The 14263-nt window shown below is 35.7% G+C and overlaps 1 protein-coding gene across 1 annotated transcript; it reads right to left on the minus strand.

Annotated features, from left to right (window-relative positions):
- Positions 1-288: 288 nt before the first annotated feature.
- On the minus strand, positions 289-11962 carry UFM1 (ubiquitin fold modifier 1). Its single transcript, XM_082675895.1, has 6 exons — positions 11902-11962; positions 11770-11826; positions 8604-8661; positions 5226-5265; positions 3648-3680; positions 289-2277 (listed from the first exon to the last, which is right to left on the minus strand). Coding segments are annotated over exons 1-6 (258 nt in total). The 5' UTR covers positions 11904-11962; the 3' UTR covers positions 289-2209.
- Between the last annotated feature and the right edge of the window lie 2301 nt (positions 11963-14263).

The raw sequence follows: 14263 nt of genomic DNA on the forward strand, positions 1-14263 counted from the left end.
GGTTTATTTAGGACCCACCAACCTACACACTTACTATAGACACTGTAACTTGAATTTTTTTCCAAATGGACTGGCATTTGGAAATATATATTCATTTCTAAGACCTACAGCCATTAATCATTTTTGCCCTTTGTTTTTTTTTTGGCTACATTTGTTATATACTGGCTCAAAAGGTGTGCTAATTAAACACTAATAATAAGAGTAGACAATATGGTTTATGGTATAAGAAAATGTATTTTCACAAGAGTACCAATAAAGCATTTAAACTAAATACAACACTTCAAAACATTCTGCACAAAGAAGTTACAGATCACATTTATTTAATAACAAAACGCCTAGTTCTTTAAGAAAATATTTTTAAGACCTTACTGCAATACAATTTTCCAACCAAAGAACAAAAATATTAAACAAATTATGGTAGAAGACATCATAAAACTTATTAATGTAACAAATTAGGCAGAATTTTGTGCTAGAAACAGAATGGGGGAAATCTAAATAAAACAAAAAATGCAGAAAACTGGGTATTCATAAATTTCTGGTTAACTGAGGCTTAATGTTGTTAAAGACCAGGAGTCTTTAAGCGTCAGACTTTGTTTATAAAAAATTCCCCAAACATTAGCAACATACTACCTCAGCACAATTTTTTTTCCCTTTACAATTCAGAATCGTGCTGTTCATTTGTCAAATATATGAACAATATCTAGTTACTTCCTTAAACTTAACCAATATTACTCTTTGGATACTGATTCTGTTGCATTGTTTTTTTCCCAATGAACCTAGAGCCTATGCATACTTGGATAAAAATTGGTCTTAGAAATACTTTATTCATGAATAATTCTACACATATTCATTGAAGGCCTACATTTCCAGGCCTAGAAAGAGCAAGACAGACACCAGGCCTGCCTCCAGAGCTTACCATCTAGAATACAGCAAGTCAAGCACTGGTTCTCAATCACTACGAGCCTTCGTTTCACCTTTCAAGATGTGCATAGATATTGATGTCCTCTCTAAAGGCAAACTAAATCTTCCCTTATGCATATCATTCCTTAGATTCTCTATGGGGAATTTTGAAATCTGTATGTTGACAAGGCCTATGCTTTGCTTTCTGTGATTGCCTTCTGCTCCTTATAACAATGTCAAGTATTTTATTTTCCTTTCAGTTCTTCCCAACACAGCCTCTGCGGTTTTGTCCATACAGTTTGGCCTTTTCCGTGACACTCGTTACAGCTTTCTGCTCCCCTTCATTTTTGTTTCTTTCCTTCTGACTAGAAGCCTGGTCATCTGGGCTTCCCCATCTTCCTTTCCTAGCTTCTTATTCACTCCAGTAACTAAGCTTAACACTTCCTTAAATGTTGGGTCTTCTGTAAGTAGAATTAGTGAGCATTTCAATTAGCATTTCCTTGAGCTCTGTTGTGAACGTCAGATCCTGTTTACGACAATGCTTTCTCCCTGAACACTATTTAGATATATTATCCTCAAAAAGATGGTTTCTTGAGGATTCCTGTTTTGAAGGTTTTTTTAAAAAAGAGATCAATAAAGGAACGCATAATTCAGCAACTGATGCTTCTACTTCAGTCTCAATTAAACCCTTTGGCGTGGGATACCAATGTCACACGTAAGGGGCTAGATCGAAAATTCAAGTTTTGGCTCTTTGATTTTTAAATTAAAGTTTATAAGAACTCAAGAAGTCTGAAAACTTCAAAGCAAGCTAAATGATAAAAAGATAGTTATTCACTGATGTGATCCTTTATCATAAACGATATTAATGAAGAATTCAACTATTTTTGTGTCTCCAGGTCAGATGCTATCAAGCAAATTGCCACATATGGATTGATAATCTTTTTACATTATTAACTCAAAGACAAATAGGAAGATTCAGTAAATATTAATTTTCCAAATGTTCTCAGAAAGAATGATCAGAAGCATCCTCCAGTTATAAGACACAGTTGGATAATCCATTTACCCCCAATGAACTACCTGTGTGTGCAGTGAGGTAGTAACGTGATCTTCTGTGGTGATGACACCCTCAACAGAGAAGTGTCCCCTCTTCACGTGAAGAGTGTGAATAACAAGAAGGGACAGTCACCTTTCATTACTTCATCAACTATTGGTGTCTTCATAGGATTTCAAATGCCTGATTCCAATTTTACAACAATAACAATAACAATATTTATTCTGGAAGGGGATTTTATGTTCCAAGCAGCAGATATTAACAACTTCCAACACGATCTCTAGGAATTATTCGCAGTTCTGAACCGTGCTTTAGAAAAACATTTCCTATACAAACAAACAAAACAAAAAGTTAGGTATTTAAAAAATGACACACTATCTTAACATTTCAACAATTATTATGTAAAAGAAACAAAGGAGTGTCAAGTAGGTACAAAGCTCAAAGATCATTAGAACCCGCGTCCAGGCTTAAGTCTTGTGCCTACCCCTCTCACATCTTCACAACGCAACTAATGTTTGAAAATTTTAAATAAGAACACTACCCAAAGAACTACTACCAAAACCAATCATCAAATAAAACATAAGGTAATTTAACCATCAATACTCACTTTAATATACAATAAAATACTGAGGGGCAGGAAAAATAATAAATCTAAATCTACCCCAAGCGACAGAAGTTTAGAAACCCTGACCTACTTTGGGTCTGCGTTGCCTGCTGAGATTTTCTTCACACCTCGTGATGCCCACAATTCAATTTTATAGGGTACTCCAACAGGCAACATGTCAGAGTAAGCAATAACTCAAATTAATGTAACTACCAACCATTTCTAGAGTAGGAAAAGCAAAACCTTTAAACCTAAGTTTAAAGGCATCTATACAACAAAATGCCTCCTGATTCTCAAAAAACAGACTTTTTAATTTAATAAAATTATACACTTAAAACAACTGATTTATGTAAAAAGAAATTATTTAAAATTCCTCTTCATTTGCTGTATGGCTAAATTTCAAGCCCAGGACCTAGGAGGACAATATAATTTTGTAGAAGTACTTTAGAATATTAATAGTTTAAAAATAACTATTTCTCAAGACTGAGGTTATATTATATTAAATCATGCTTAATTTCAAAATATAATTAGACTATAAGCTAAGGAAGGTACATCTAACACAAATATACAACTTAAAAAGTTTACTTTTACCCTTCCTGCTTGTTAGGACATCAATATTTAGCACTGTATAATGGTAGCAGCTTGAAACTCTGAGTGTAGACTAGGCCCCATGAAATTTAAATGACTGTACTTCTTTAAAATAATAATAGCCAGCACTTATTGAATGCTTACTATAAATAATGCAAACTTTTAAGCACTTTACATGTACTACCTCACAACTAGCTTATGACGTAGCTCAAAATCATTATTCCCACAAGAGCACAATCTTCAGACTTTTTGTTACATGTATTAAATACCTTTAAAGCTTATTGGTCAGGTTTTCTCTTTCTTGTAGCCAAAAGCATACATAACTGATACATGGAAAGAAACAAAGTACTTACACACATAGGTAAAGACTGCTATACAATCCCTAAAAATCAACTATTACCTTGGTTAAATCCTATCAAGTCTAATTAGAATGAATTAAATATTCAGTATCAATTGATAAATATAGCCTCACCACACCTCCATGGATTTCAGATAGATACTCACCAGCAGTCTGTGCAGGATTTATTCCTATTCCATCTAGAAAATAAGTCGTAAAATCATCTAAGTTATTTCTAAAGCTAAAAGGCTTTAATAGTAACAAGAAGAACTGTGCCAAAAAAGTGCTGCTGTGTACACAGGCATAAGCCAAACAGTTATACTGAGAACACGAATGACAATCTGTCAGGTGAGTTATCTGTTGAAATCTCTCACTATTATGTATTCACACATATTGCTGGATTAGACAAGAACATCTGTCAACACAATGATCCTGGTAAGTTTTACAAAGAAGATAGTTTTTTATACTATTTTGCCACATCCAGTGAAAAATAAAGCCAAAACACCTTAGGTATGTCATTAATCATTTAATATTGCTCTGAGGCATCAAATCCTAAGGCTGAAGAGCCCACGTAGTGATGTAAATTCCACTGACACTTGATAAAAGTTTACAAAGCACTTTCCCAATAGCTACTCATCTGTGAATTTAGAACTTTCCAGAAAAGTAAGATAGCTCTCATCTAAATACAGACACATTTCAATGTGACAGCATGCAGAATGTTTCAGAATAAGAAATTCCGTCATATCTAAACTAAATCATACTAATTATTGCACATTAAAGCCACCTTCTTGGGCTTCCCTGGTGGTGCAGTGGTTAAGAATCTGCCTGCCAATGCAGGGGACACAGGTTCGAGCCCTGGTCCAGGAAGATCCCTGGAGCAACTAAGCCCATGCGACACAACTACTGAGCCTGCGAGCCACAACTGCTGAAGCCCATGCGCCTAGAGCCCGTGCTCCGCAACAAGAAAAGCCACCACAATGAGAAGCCCGCGCACCACAATGAAGAGCAGCCCCCGCTCACTGCAACTAGAGAAAGCCCGCGCGCAGCAGCGAAGACCCAACGCAGCCAAAAATAAATAAATAAAATAAATAAAACATTAAAAAAAAACCTACCTTCTTTTTTAGTCTATCTTAACTAATCCCGAACCACTCACCAGTATCTGTGAATATTACTTTGTATTCTTGAAAGATAATAAGCATTCCCTGCAATCTTTATTCCTCATCTTGTTTCAGTATTTTCTCATAGGGCTATTTCCATTAAACTTAATTATTAGTAGTATCCTAAGACATTCAGAATTTAATTTATATATCTAACTGGATAAAATCCTCATTATTGCAGTCTATAAGAAATTGTTTTCTACCAGGAAAGCAATAACAAGGTATAGCAAAGGTACATTCCTGCTTAGCTTCCTATATTCTAAAAGCATTTACCAATATAACTTATTAAAAAAAAAACCCCAAAACCCCTTTTTAAATAAAATGACAAGTTATTTTTAATAATAATTTGTCATGAAGTTATAAGGACACAAAATATTATCAAGTGCTGTACTATATAACAAAAGCACAAAAAAATGAAAAGAGACAATTATGAACAATAACCTTGACTTAGTGTTTACAATCAAGTATATCATTTATCTTGATATAAGTTTTAGCCTTTTATATTTAAGTCAATTTTAACTAATTTGGTTTCTTTTAAACAATTTCTGTAACTCAAAGTTAATACATAGTTTTAAAATGAATTCTTACCATTGGTAATAATTGCACTTGTTGCTGCAGGAACTTTAAACTAAAAGGGAGTAAAAGATAAAAAAATACATATATATATATATAATATTAACTATGAAAGATGGTTAGCAAGGATGGGGTACATATAATCAACTCTATAATTCTAAAATGTGGTTTATCTTTTAGGATAAGTAACATCATCAAAGAATACTATAACTTGCTTTATCTTTAAAGGGCAACACTGTTCTCTAAATACTGCATTTCATTGTATCTAGGACACCATACATTGTAAAATGCATCTTTCTTATGCACTACAAAAAAAGAAAAACTGTCAATGAATCTATGACCCAATGTTTACTCTTTCAGACTTAGACATGATTTACTTTTGTCATATATAATGCTCAGGCATAAGCAAAAATAAAAGCAAAGCAACTGCTTAGAATATTCCTCAAATTTCTTTGTGGAAATAGTAAGTTCAAACAAATGCTCTCTTGTGTTTAATGGGAGGCCAACCAAGGCTCATATTCCCTCCTCAAGTTCTCCTTAAATGATTTGCTGACTTAAACCTCATGGGATTGCAACAGTCCAATTATGCCACGAGGAAATATCTCTAAGTACAAGTAGGTGCAGGTGATGTCAGCTAGACAATTATGTGACTGCCACATGGCCAAGCATGACAGGAAGACTCCACTGAGATGTAAAAAGAAGAGCTTTCTGAATCAATGAAATGTGGTATGGAGCTTATCAGTAGCTAAAAGCTAAATTCTCCTTTTAATGCTCCAGAGACCAGTATTTGTCAAAGTGTGTTCATGTCCTCATAGTTCATTCTTCCAACAAATATTAATTAAGCACTTCTATGTCATGGACTAACTTTATAAATATTAGTTGAGTTTTGTAATTAAATAAGTTTGGAAAACATTAAGTTAAACTACTAGTCTTTTCAAAATCCTTTAATATGAGGCTAATATAGTTTATTTAACTCCAGGCAAAAAAATAGTCAATAATGTGTTTCCCATACTTTTGGGCCACTGATCCCAGTTTTTAATTTTTTTTTTTTGGTGGTTCTGGTGGTCTGAGGAAAACACTCTCTCTGGGAAATGCTGCTCTTGGTATTTATAGTGGTCACGTATCATAGTTGAGAAAAACAACTAAAAGCTTATTTTAATTTATGAATTGAACAACCAAGTTTTAAAATAAGAACTTAACTATGCATAAGAACAATTACTTGTTACGGGCTTATGTACCTAAAAAACAAATAATTTTACTGTTCATGTCGCACATTCTTAAGTGTAAGTGTCCTCTTAAAGTTTTAAAAATTTTAAATAAACCTAATTTAAAGTAACTTCAAAATGTACTTTAATAAATTTAAAAATACTTCAAAAGTTTTTATAGAGGCTGTAATACTTATTAAAATTTTATCAAACACCTAAATTAATTATAGTCAATTTCAGATGTCTAAAACTTGAATATGACAAAGTTTCTATTTGTTATTCTTAGTTATGTCCATTTTAAGATAAGCTATGCGTTTTCTTAGTGGTAACATATTTTGTGACATTAAAAATCAAAAGCAACTGCAGACATAATTTCTTCCTTTTCCAGCACGTAGCAACAATGGTTAAACTGACATCTGGGGAAGCATTACCAGTGATGTACATACAGCAACTACCACTTCTGTCTACAGTACTGACAAGTTTTTTCCCAGATGCAAAGTGCACTTTATGTTCCTCAGCTGTCATTCATTCCTATCTCATATCCCACATGTCTTATAATTTAGGATGTTAAGAGGCTCTTTCAGGTTTGACAACTCATTCCTTAAATTAATTCCCAGTCATATGCTGGGGGATTTTATTTTATTTTTTATTAAGAGAATTTTACTAGGGATTTATATCCACAGACTTCTGGTTTCTTAAGTCAAATCTTGTTCTTACTGAAAGAGTCTACAATGTCATCTTGTGAAAGGCCTTCTCACTGCTGCCTTAAAGCTATATCCTTTCTAAGTGTGTAACACTCGTGATTCATTATAATTAAAAGGTACACTAAAACCTTAATCAATACATGTGGTTGCGTGAAGTTTGTTCATTTTCTGCTGCACACGTTAGGATTTTCACAAGCTTTACTAGAAGACCCAGATCACAACAATGCCTTTGCCTTGTAAAAGGACACACTATAAAATAAGTACAAAATTTAATAATAAATATTAATTATAGCTTGAAGAGATCTACTTCTCAAATTGGAATCTGTGGAACCTGCCAGGCCACAAGCCAGGAGCATTTCAACCAAGTGATCTGTGTAGCAAAAAGTAATCATGCTGTGTTCAGATTTGTTCCCCACCTCTTTTTAGTTATTCTTTCTGCATGAAGGATAGATCAAAATTGACAATAAAGCAAGTAATACCACTTTTCAGTTTAACTCTGAATGAGTGATGAACGATGGCAGTGGTCCCTGACAATAGTTTATAAGGAGCCGGAAGCACTAATGGGCTGGCTGATTTTCCATTAATTCCTTAAGTACAGGGCCGGACTATGGATTAAGCCGGTTTCTTATTTATTTAATTACTGAATTTTTTTCTGTGACTGTAAACTTGTAAGATTTCGAACGAAATATTCTGAGTTGGGTTACTCTGTACCTGCACTGCACCTTTAACTCCACAAAATTTTAGTAACTGCTATTATATTTTTACACAAAATCACTTAATCAGGTAGGAACGGTAGGCATTAACTAGTCCCATTTTACACATTAAGAAATTTAAGGAAGAAATTCGTGGGCTGGCCCCACGTCAAACAGATAATTAATGACACAGTTAAAAGAGGAATGCTAAGTCTCCTAAATCACATTTTCAGGTTACTTCCACCAGACCAAGTTTCTCTTCTAATTGTTAAGTCCAACGAGTTACTTTACAGATGCCTCTGATAAAAAATTCTGATGAAAAAATTTTATTTCTTAAAAACAGAAACCCAAACATATCTTTAAAAACACTTTTAAAAACAATAAATTTTACTGACAGTCCACATGCTTTATAGAGAAAATCTGAAAACTAAGATAAATATATAATAAAATTGTACTTCTAGAATCAAAGCTAGTAAAACAAAGGCGTACAGATTACAGTGATATAATGTTTTTTTAAAAAATTGACATATCATCACTATCTTTTCAATTTCAATAAAAATTCTCCTTATAATTTTCCATGATTACATTAAATAGATGTGTCCATTTAAGTCATTCTTTTATCGGTGAGTCTCAACTTTCACTCTACTTTTATCTATAAGTGAGGCTTAACTTTTTGACAGCGTAAACCTAGTAATGAACCCATGTGGCAGTGGTGGGTCAAGATGCATGCAGATTTTTGAGACACATCACTAAACTGCACTCTCTACAGGTTGTTCCAATTTCTGTACTTACTTCTTCTGCTGCAAACTTTAAGACTGCTGTAAAAGGTGTACTTTCAGGAACACTGAGTCTGCAAGAATTAAAAAGAATCTTTTAAAAGGCTGAGTTTTTTTTAGGTCCTCTGTTACTTATTTCGGCTACTGACAAAGCTGTCTTTTGAGTCTGACGTTGACGTATTATGATTGCACACTATGTTCATTAACTCTACCAAGAAAGAAAGCAATTATTAGCCTTATTGCTGAGATGGTGCCCTCGGCTCCGCTTGAAAATGAATAACCTACATAGGTGTGGATTTGTACATGCTTCATACTTTGATACAAACAGGTCTAGCGTGTAGGTTGCTTCTTGTTTCTAGAGATGGGTTTCAAAAAGTTGAATCTCTCCTCAGTCTTCAGTACACTTTGCCGCCTCCAGTTCATCCCATGCAAGAATGTGATCATTTTCATTAGAAGAAGAGGCTACCTGGGAAGCATCATCAGATCATAAGTCTTTTCACGAAGCTTTCTGTGAACTTTCAATCATCAAGTCTAAAATAGTAGTCCAAGTTGATGAAAATGAGTATGTTTACTATGGCGAGATGTTCAGTGATTTTCCACCTTTATGTCATTTGAAAATGGGCTCACTCAATACAAACATTTCAGAGAGTGATGTGTGATTTTGTTAACTGACCTGTACAGTGGCAAGTGTATTAAAGAGCACCAATAAACAGTCAATCCGCATCAATTTTCCAACTTAAACACTAAAAATTAATTGACATTATACCTTAAGAAAGCACTCAAAGACACAGAAATAAGTTAAATAAGATTAATAAGAGTCCTAATGTAAAATAAATTACAATGATTAAAGATCAAATCCTCTTTCAAAGTAGGGAAAGCTAACATTTCTCTTTGAAACTTCTCTATTTGTCACCACTGTATTGTTCTCTAACGACTTAATACCAACTACTACTATATAACACCCTCAGGTATATGTATCATCCCCTCACTTAGTCTACAGATCTACTGCTGAATATAAAAATCATTGTATCTGACACAGCACATTACAGCGACTTTCAGTAAGGAAAGTGTTAATAGATTTCTCAGCTGCCCTAGTCCACTCCCCCCAAATAATGCTAAAGAGTGAAAATAGATGTCATTTTTTTCCCTTTCCTTTTTTATATGGAATAAAAAGAGAAAAAAACAAAATTCTAAAGGATAGCCATTTGATTAAAAAATATCTAATAAACTGGCAATGTAAAAGTTTACAAAGCTGGGAACAGTACTTTGCAAGTATTTCTGTAGTTTATTTATAGTTTAGAACCTGAGACTCACTGTCCTAAAACTCTAGAGGAGAACTTCTTAAAGTTTGCGGTTTCAATTCACTTTTGGACTAGAGACTGAAAATGTCCTTGTATCATATAATAAAATGTCATGTTGATATTCATTAACGTAAGTTTCTATCTGCATATTAAATTGGTGAGACTGTCCAAATAAAATCCAATAATACAGAAAATAAAAACATATTTTAGTGCATGTTCTAATTAGCAGAAAATTGCAGAGGGACTGGGAGTTACTGCAACTCCAGAAACCTTACCTAGATTTGAAGCTCTTGTGTTTGCCAGTCACATCATTTTGTAAAACTTACGCTTACATTACATTGGTGTTTTGAAAAAATAGGAACTATCCTGCATATTAAAATGAACTTTTAAAGTAAATTACTGGCAAAATTTGTTTTTTTAATAAATATTTCACATAAACAGAACCATGGCATAACTTGACAAGTGTTATTATAAAGAATAAAAACAAAGTTTCTATAGGACACTATGGAAGGGTGAAATGAACTCCCTAGATCATCACAGAAATTGTCTCAGAGGTGAAATTTTGATCATTAAAGGATACTGTCAGGAAGTGGTAGTCACGAAACTACATTAGAAGCACACAGGAGAACGTGTGCTAGACAGCGAGGATCCAAAGACTTGCTTGTCAATTTGGGAACAGGATGGCTGAAACTTTGATTAAGTGATGGTGGTGGTAAGTAGCCGGGGGTGGGGTGAGGAGGAAGAGGGGGGGAGTAAGACTGGAAACACTGGAATTAGACTGAAAGAGCCAAAGGTGTTTTTTAACGCATCCTGTATATGAAAGAGAATGTTTGATTTCAACATTTCTATAACCAAGTAGCAATACCAACAGAGAATCTATCAACAAACAAAAAAACAAACAAACAATAAAAACCCAGACATTCCCCCGAATAAATCCAGGACTGAAACATCTTTCTTAGAATTCAACTATTAGCAACTCAAGGAACATTTCTCTATCGAAGTATGTATTTACCTGCCTGACAAGTGAAAAGTGGCCTTAAAAAGTTAAAGCATGTTTTCCCACAAATCTCAGAGCTGCTTTTACTAGTACTCAAATACTAGATACCATTACTTTGAATAGGAAACATAACATAATGACCCTGACACACCCATACATGTGTTGTGTCTATTTTATATACACATACCCATACGCAAATTACACATACATACAACTATACACACACTGAACTAGAAGTGTGCTGCTCAATTCATTCAGTCAACACATACTGAGTGAACTGGTACCACGTTCCAGGCACTCTTATAGACACCGATGCTGCTCTACTCCTTCATCTTTCTCCCTCCCGCCTTCTTATTCTTTTTTTCTACAGCCAACTTACACGTTGATGAAAACAATCCAATGTAAAGGGCGAAATCAAAGGTGAGAGAGGGAGTAATCTCTCTACTTTGTGAAGTCCAACTATCGAGTGAGTCACCCTCAACGAGTATCAGGAGCCTGACTGTTCTAGTAATTTCGGAACCCGGACTGGGATGCTTTCCCTTACTTCCTCTAACAGCTGGTCAAAGTGGTGAAAGGCCTTTCTCATCACGAGCAGACTGAGACTGTTTTAAGGACGCCAGCAAATCACCAGAGCCCCGTCCACACGTCCTCCCACTCCGTAAGCCCCCAAAGAGAGCTCGCAAATCACCAGCAACGTTCCCAGCACACATATCCGCACAGCCCCGCGCCTGGGCAAGCTGACACTTACAGGATATCTCAGTTCGAGTGGGATGTGGGAAGCTCAGGGGAGGAAAGGAACGCGGACCACTGGTGTGGAAGCTGCGGGGAAGGCTCATATCGCCCAGCCCATAGCGACCCCCCCCCCCCGCGACCGAGCTACTCACACTTTGTACGGCAGCCGCGGGTCCGACGTCAGTGTAATCTTAAAGGAAACCTTCGACCTGTGGAAGAGAGCGGGAGAGTTAAGGTCGGGCAGCGGGACGGGGGACTGGGGCGGGTGGAAAGCAAACACTTACATGGTGCTGCCGGTCTGGACACGAACCTCACTCCAACTCCGTCCACCAACCTCACTTCCTCTGCGGCGTCTGGCCCTACTCAGGTCCACGTCTCCCGCGGCAAGCTGGGGTCCTCCAAGGTTGCTGGTGTCCAAGGCACTGCCTGAAAAATCGGGCCCAGATGCTCACGCTGGGCGGCGCCTACAAGCTACAGATAGCTACTGCTTTTTCATGTATATCTCTGAAACAAAATTGCGGATCGTTTGGAATGAACGTTCTTCTAATTGCATTTATTTTCTTCTGTATTTTCAGACAGGCACAGACAGAGACAGCAGGACTCCAGGTCCCAGCTTGCCGGTTGGGTCGGAAGTAAGGGTCCCGGGAGGCGGGCGAAGAGCGGGGCGGTGGGCGGGGCTGGAGGCGGGCGCTCTCCCAAGTTGCCGAGGCAACCTGAGCGCGGAGAAGCTCGATTGATGCACTAGAAGTTGGAATCCTCACCTGGCTTTAATATTAGTATTTTATGCCTGTCCAGCAACCTAATCATGTTATATCTTGTAGATTTCTCGTATTTTTTTCTTTTACATTTTAAATTTCAACAGCTAAGGGACTTATCAAGCTGGTGAGAGAAAGACAAGATCCCTGCACTTGAGGAGTCCAGTTGAGAAGATTAATCCATGAATAGATTTCAATAGTTTGTTATGTGGGTCTAATAGGATTAAACCAGGGAACTAGGTTGCCTATCACCGGTCACATTTATTCAGCTTAATAAAAAATTTGAATCCTTTCTTTGTGTCAGGCACTAAAGCTAAACGATGGGTATGCCGGGATGAGTAAGGTAGGTAGGTGCCAACCCTCTAGGATCTAATAGTCGCAGGTTCTCATATAGTGAGGGAAGACGACTGTACGTCCTCTAAATTTTATTACAAATCTAAGCATCTGTGTCTAGAAGACAAACATTCTCTTACAATGTCTGTGATTCCCTCTTTAAGAAACATTGCAATAAATAGACAAAATGGGAAACACGTAGGCACTAATATAATAGAAAAAAATTGTTAATATTTAGTATATTATGTTAGATTCTTAAGGAGAGATATCTAAGAGAGGAATAGGGAAGCAACTGTAGTGGGAGTGCTGAAAACCAATTTCATCTTTGCCATAATTTTGCAGCAGACTACTTTTCTATGGTGGTATCTCCCCAGGCAGAGAGAGATGATTCTGACAGTGGGAAAGTAAGCCTTCAATATTCTCATGACAGTCATTGTCTTATTCACTTTTTAAAATGTAGGTCTTGCCATATATGTAGAAGGATGGAGGCAAATGTCGATTGATAGATTTGGGGATCAGCAGTTATAGCATTAATAGCTGAAACTATGGGCTTTGTTGGTATGACTAAGATTTTTGAGAATAGCAGTAGGGAGAAAACTACTGATTGTGTCTACCTGGTGTCTGCTAGCCAAACAGCAATGAAGAATTAGAGTACATACATACAGTCTCTATTTCTAAGAATACATGTCATATGTTTTTAAACAATATTTACATCTTGATATTTATAGTTTTGTTTCTGCTCACATATAAAAACATGGGGCAAAATCCTGAAAAGACAAACATGTTTTGATCAGCATTTTTATTGTATGTGTAAAAATAGTGAAGACAGGATTCAACCTCAGGCAGTGTGACTTCAGTTCACATTTAGCTGCCTCTTCAGAAAATATGTTAATATATTATAACAAAAGTACACTGGAAAAACATTGTGTTCCCAAAATACATTGACAAATACATGTCCGTCCTCTCACTCTCCTCCCCATAAGTGTGTCTCCTCAGTCATAGCATAATTTCTGCTTGTTTCATTTTATGCATAAAAAATGGTAAATGAATCCATTAATACTCAGTATTTACTCTTTTTTAACATTGCTAATACATTTAGCAAAATTTGGCAAATATTTTAACAAAAGAAGGACCTTCTTATTTACTGAAAAGTTAAAGTGTTGAAATATATTTAATGACTGTAAAGAGAAGCAAACTCTGGATTTTAGGAGGTTATTGGCAAATGTAACACTTTAAGACAACAAACAGCATAAGTGGACTAACGTGTTTTGGAAGGGGCCCAATTAGTATCATGTAGAGGCAGAAATGATTGTAGATGTGCACAGTGTGCCCATATTAGAACTCATTAAATGTCAATGAAACATGCCAATATTCTGTTTGCAAAAGCATGTAAAGTTCTCATTATTAGAAAGGAATTGGAGGGAAATTAAATTTACTTAAGGACAAAAGAAATTTGCTAACAGAGTCATAAAATTCTTCTTACCAGTTATTTTTGTAGCCACATTTAAATAAAATAGAAAACATGTCAGATTTATTTTTATTTTTTATTTTTTGGGTC

This window comes from Grampus griseus (genome assembly GCF_964374135.1).
Source record: "Grampus griseus genome assembly, chromosome: 18".
NCBI lineage: Eukaryota > Metazoa > Chordata > Mammalia > Artiodactyla > Delphinidae > Grampus > Grampus griseus.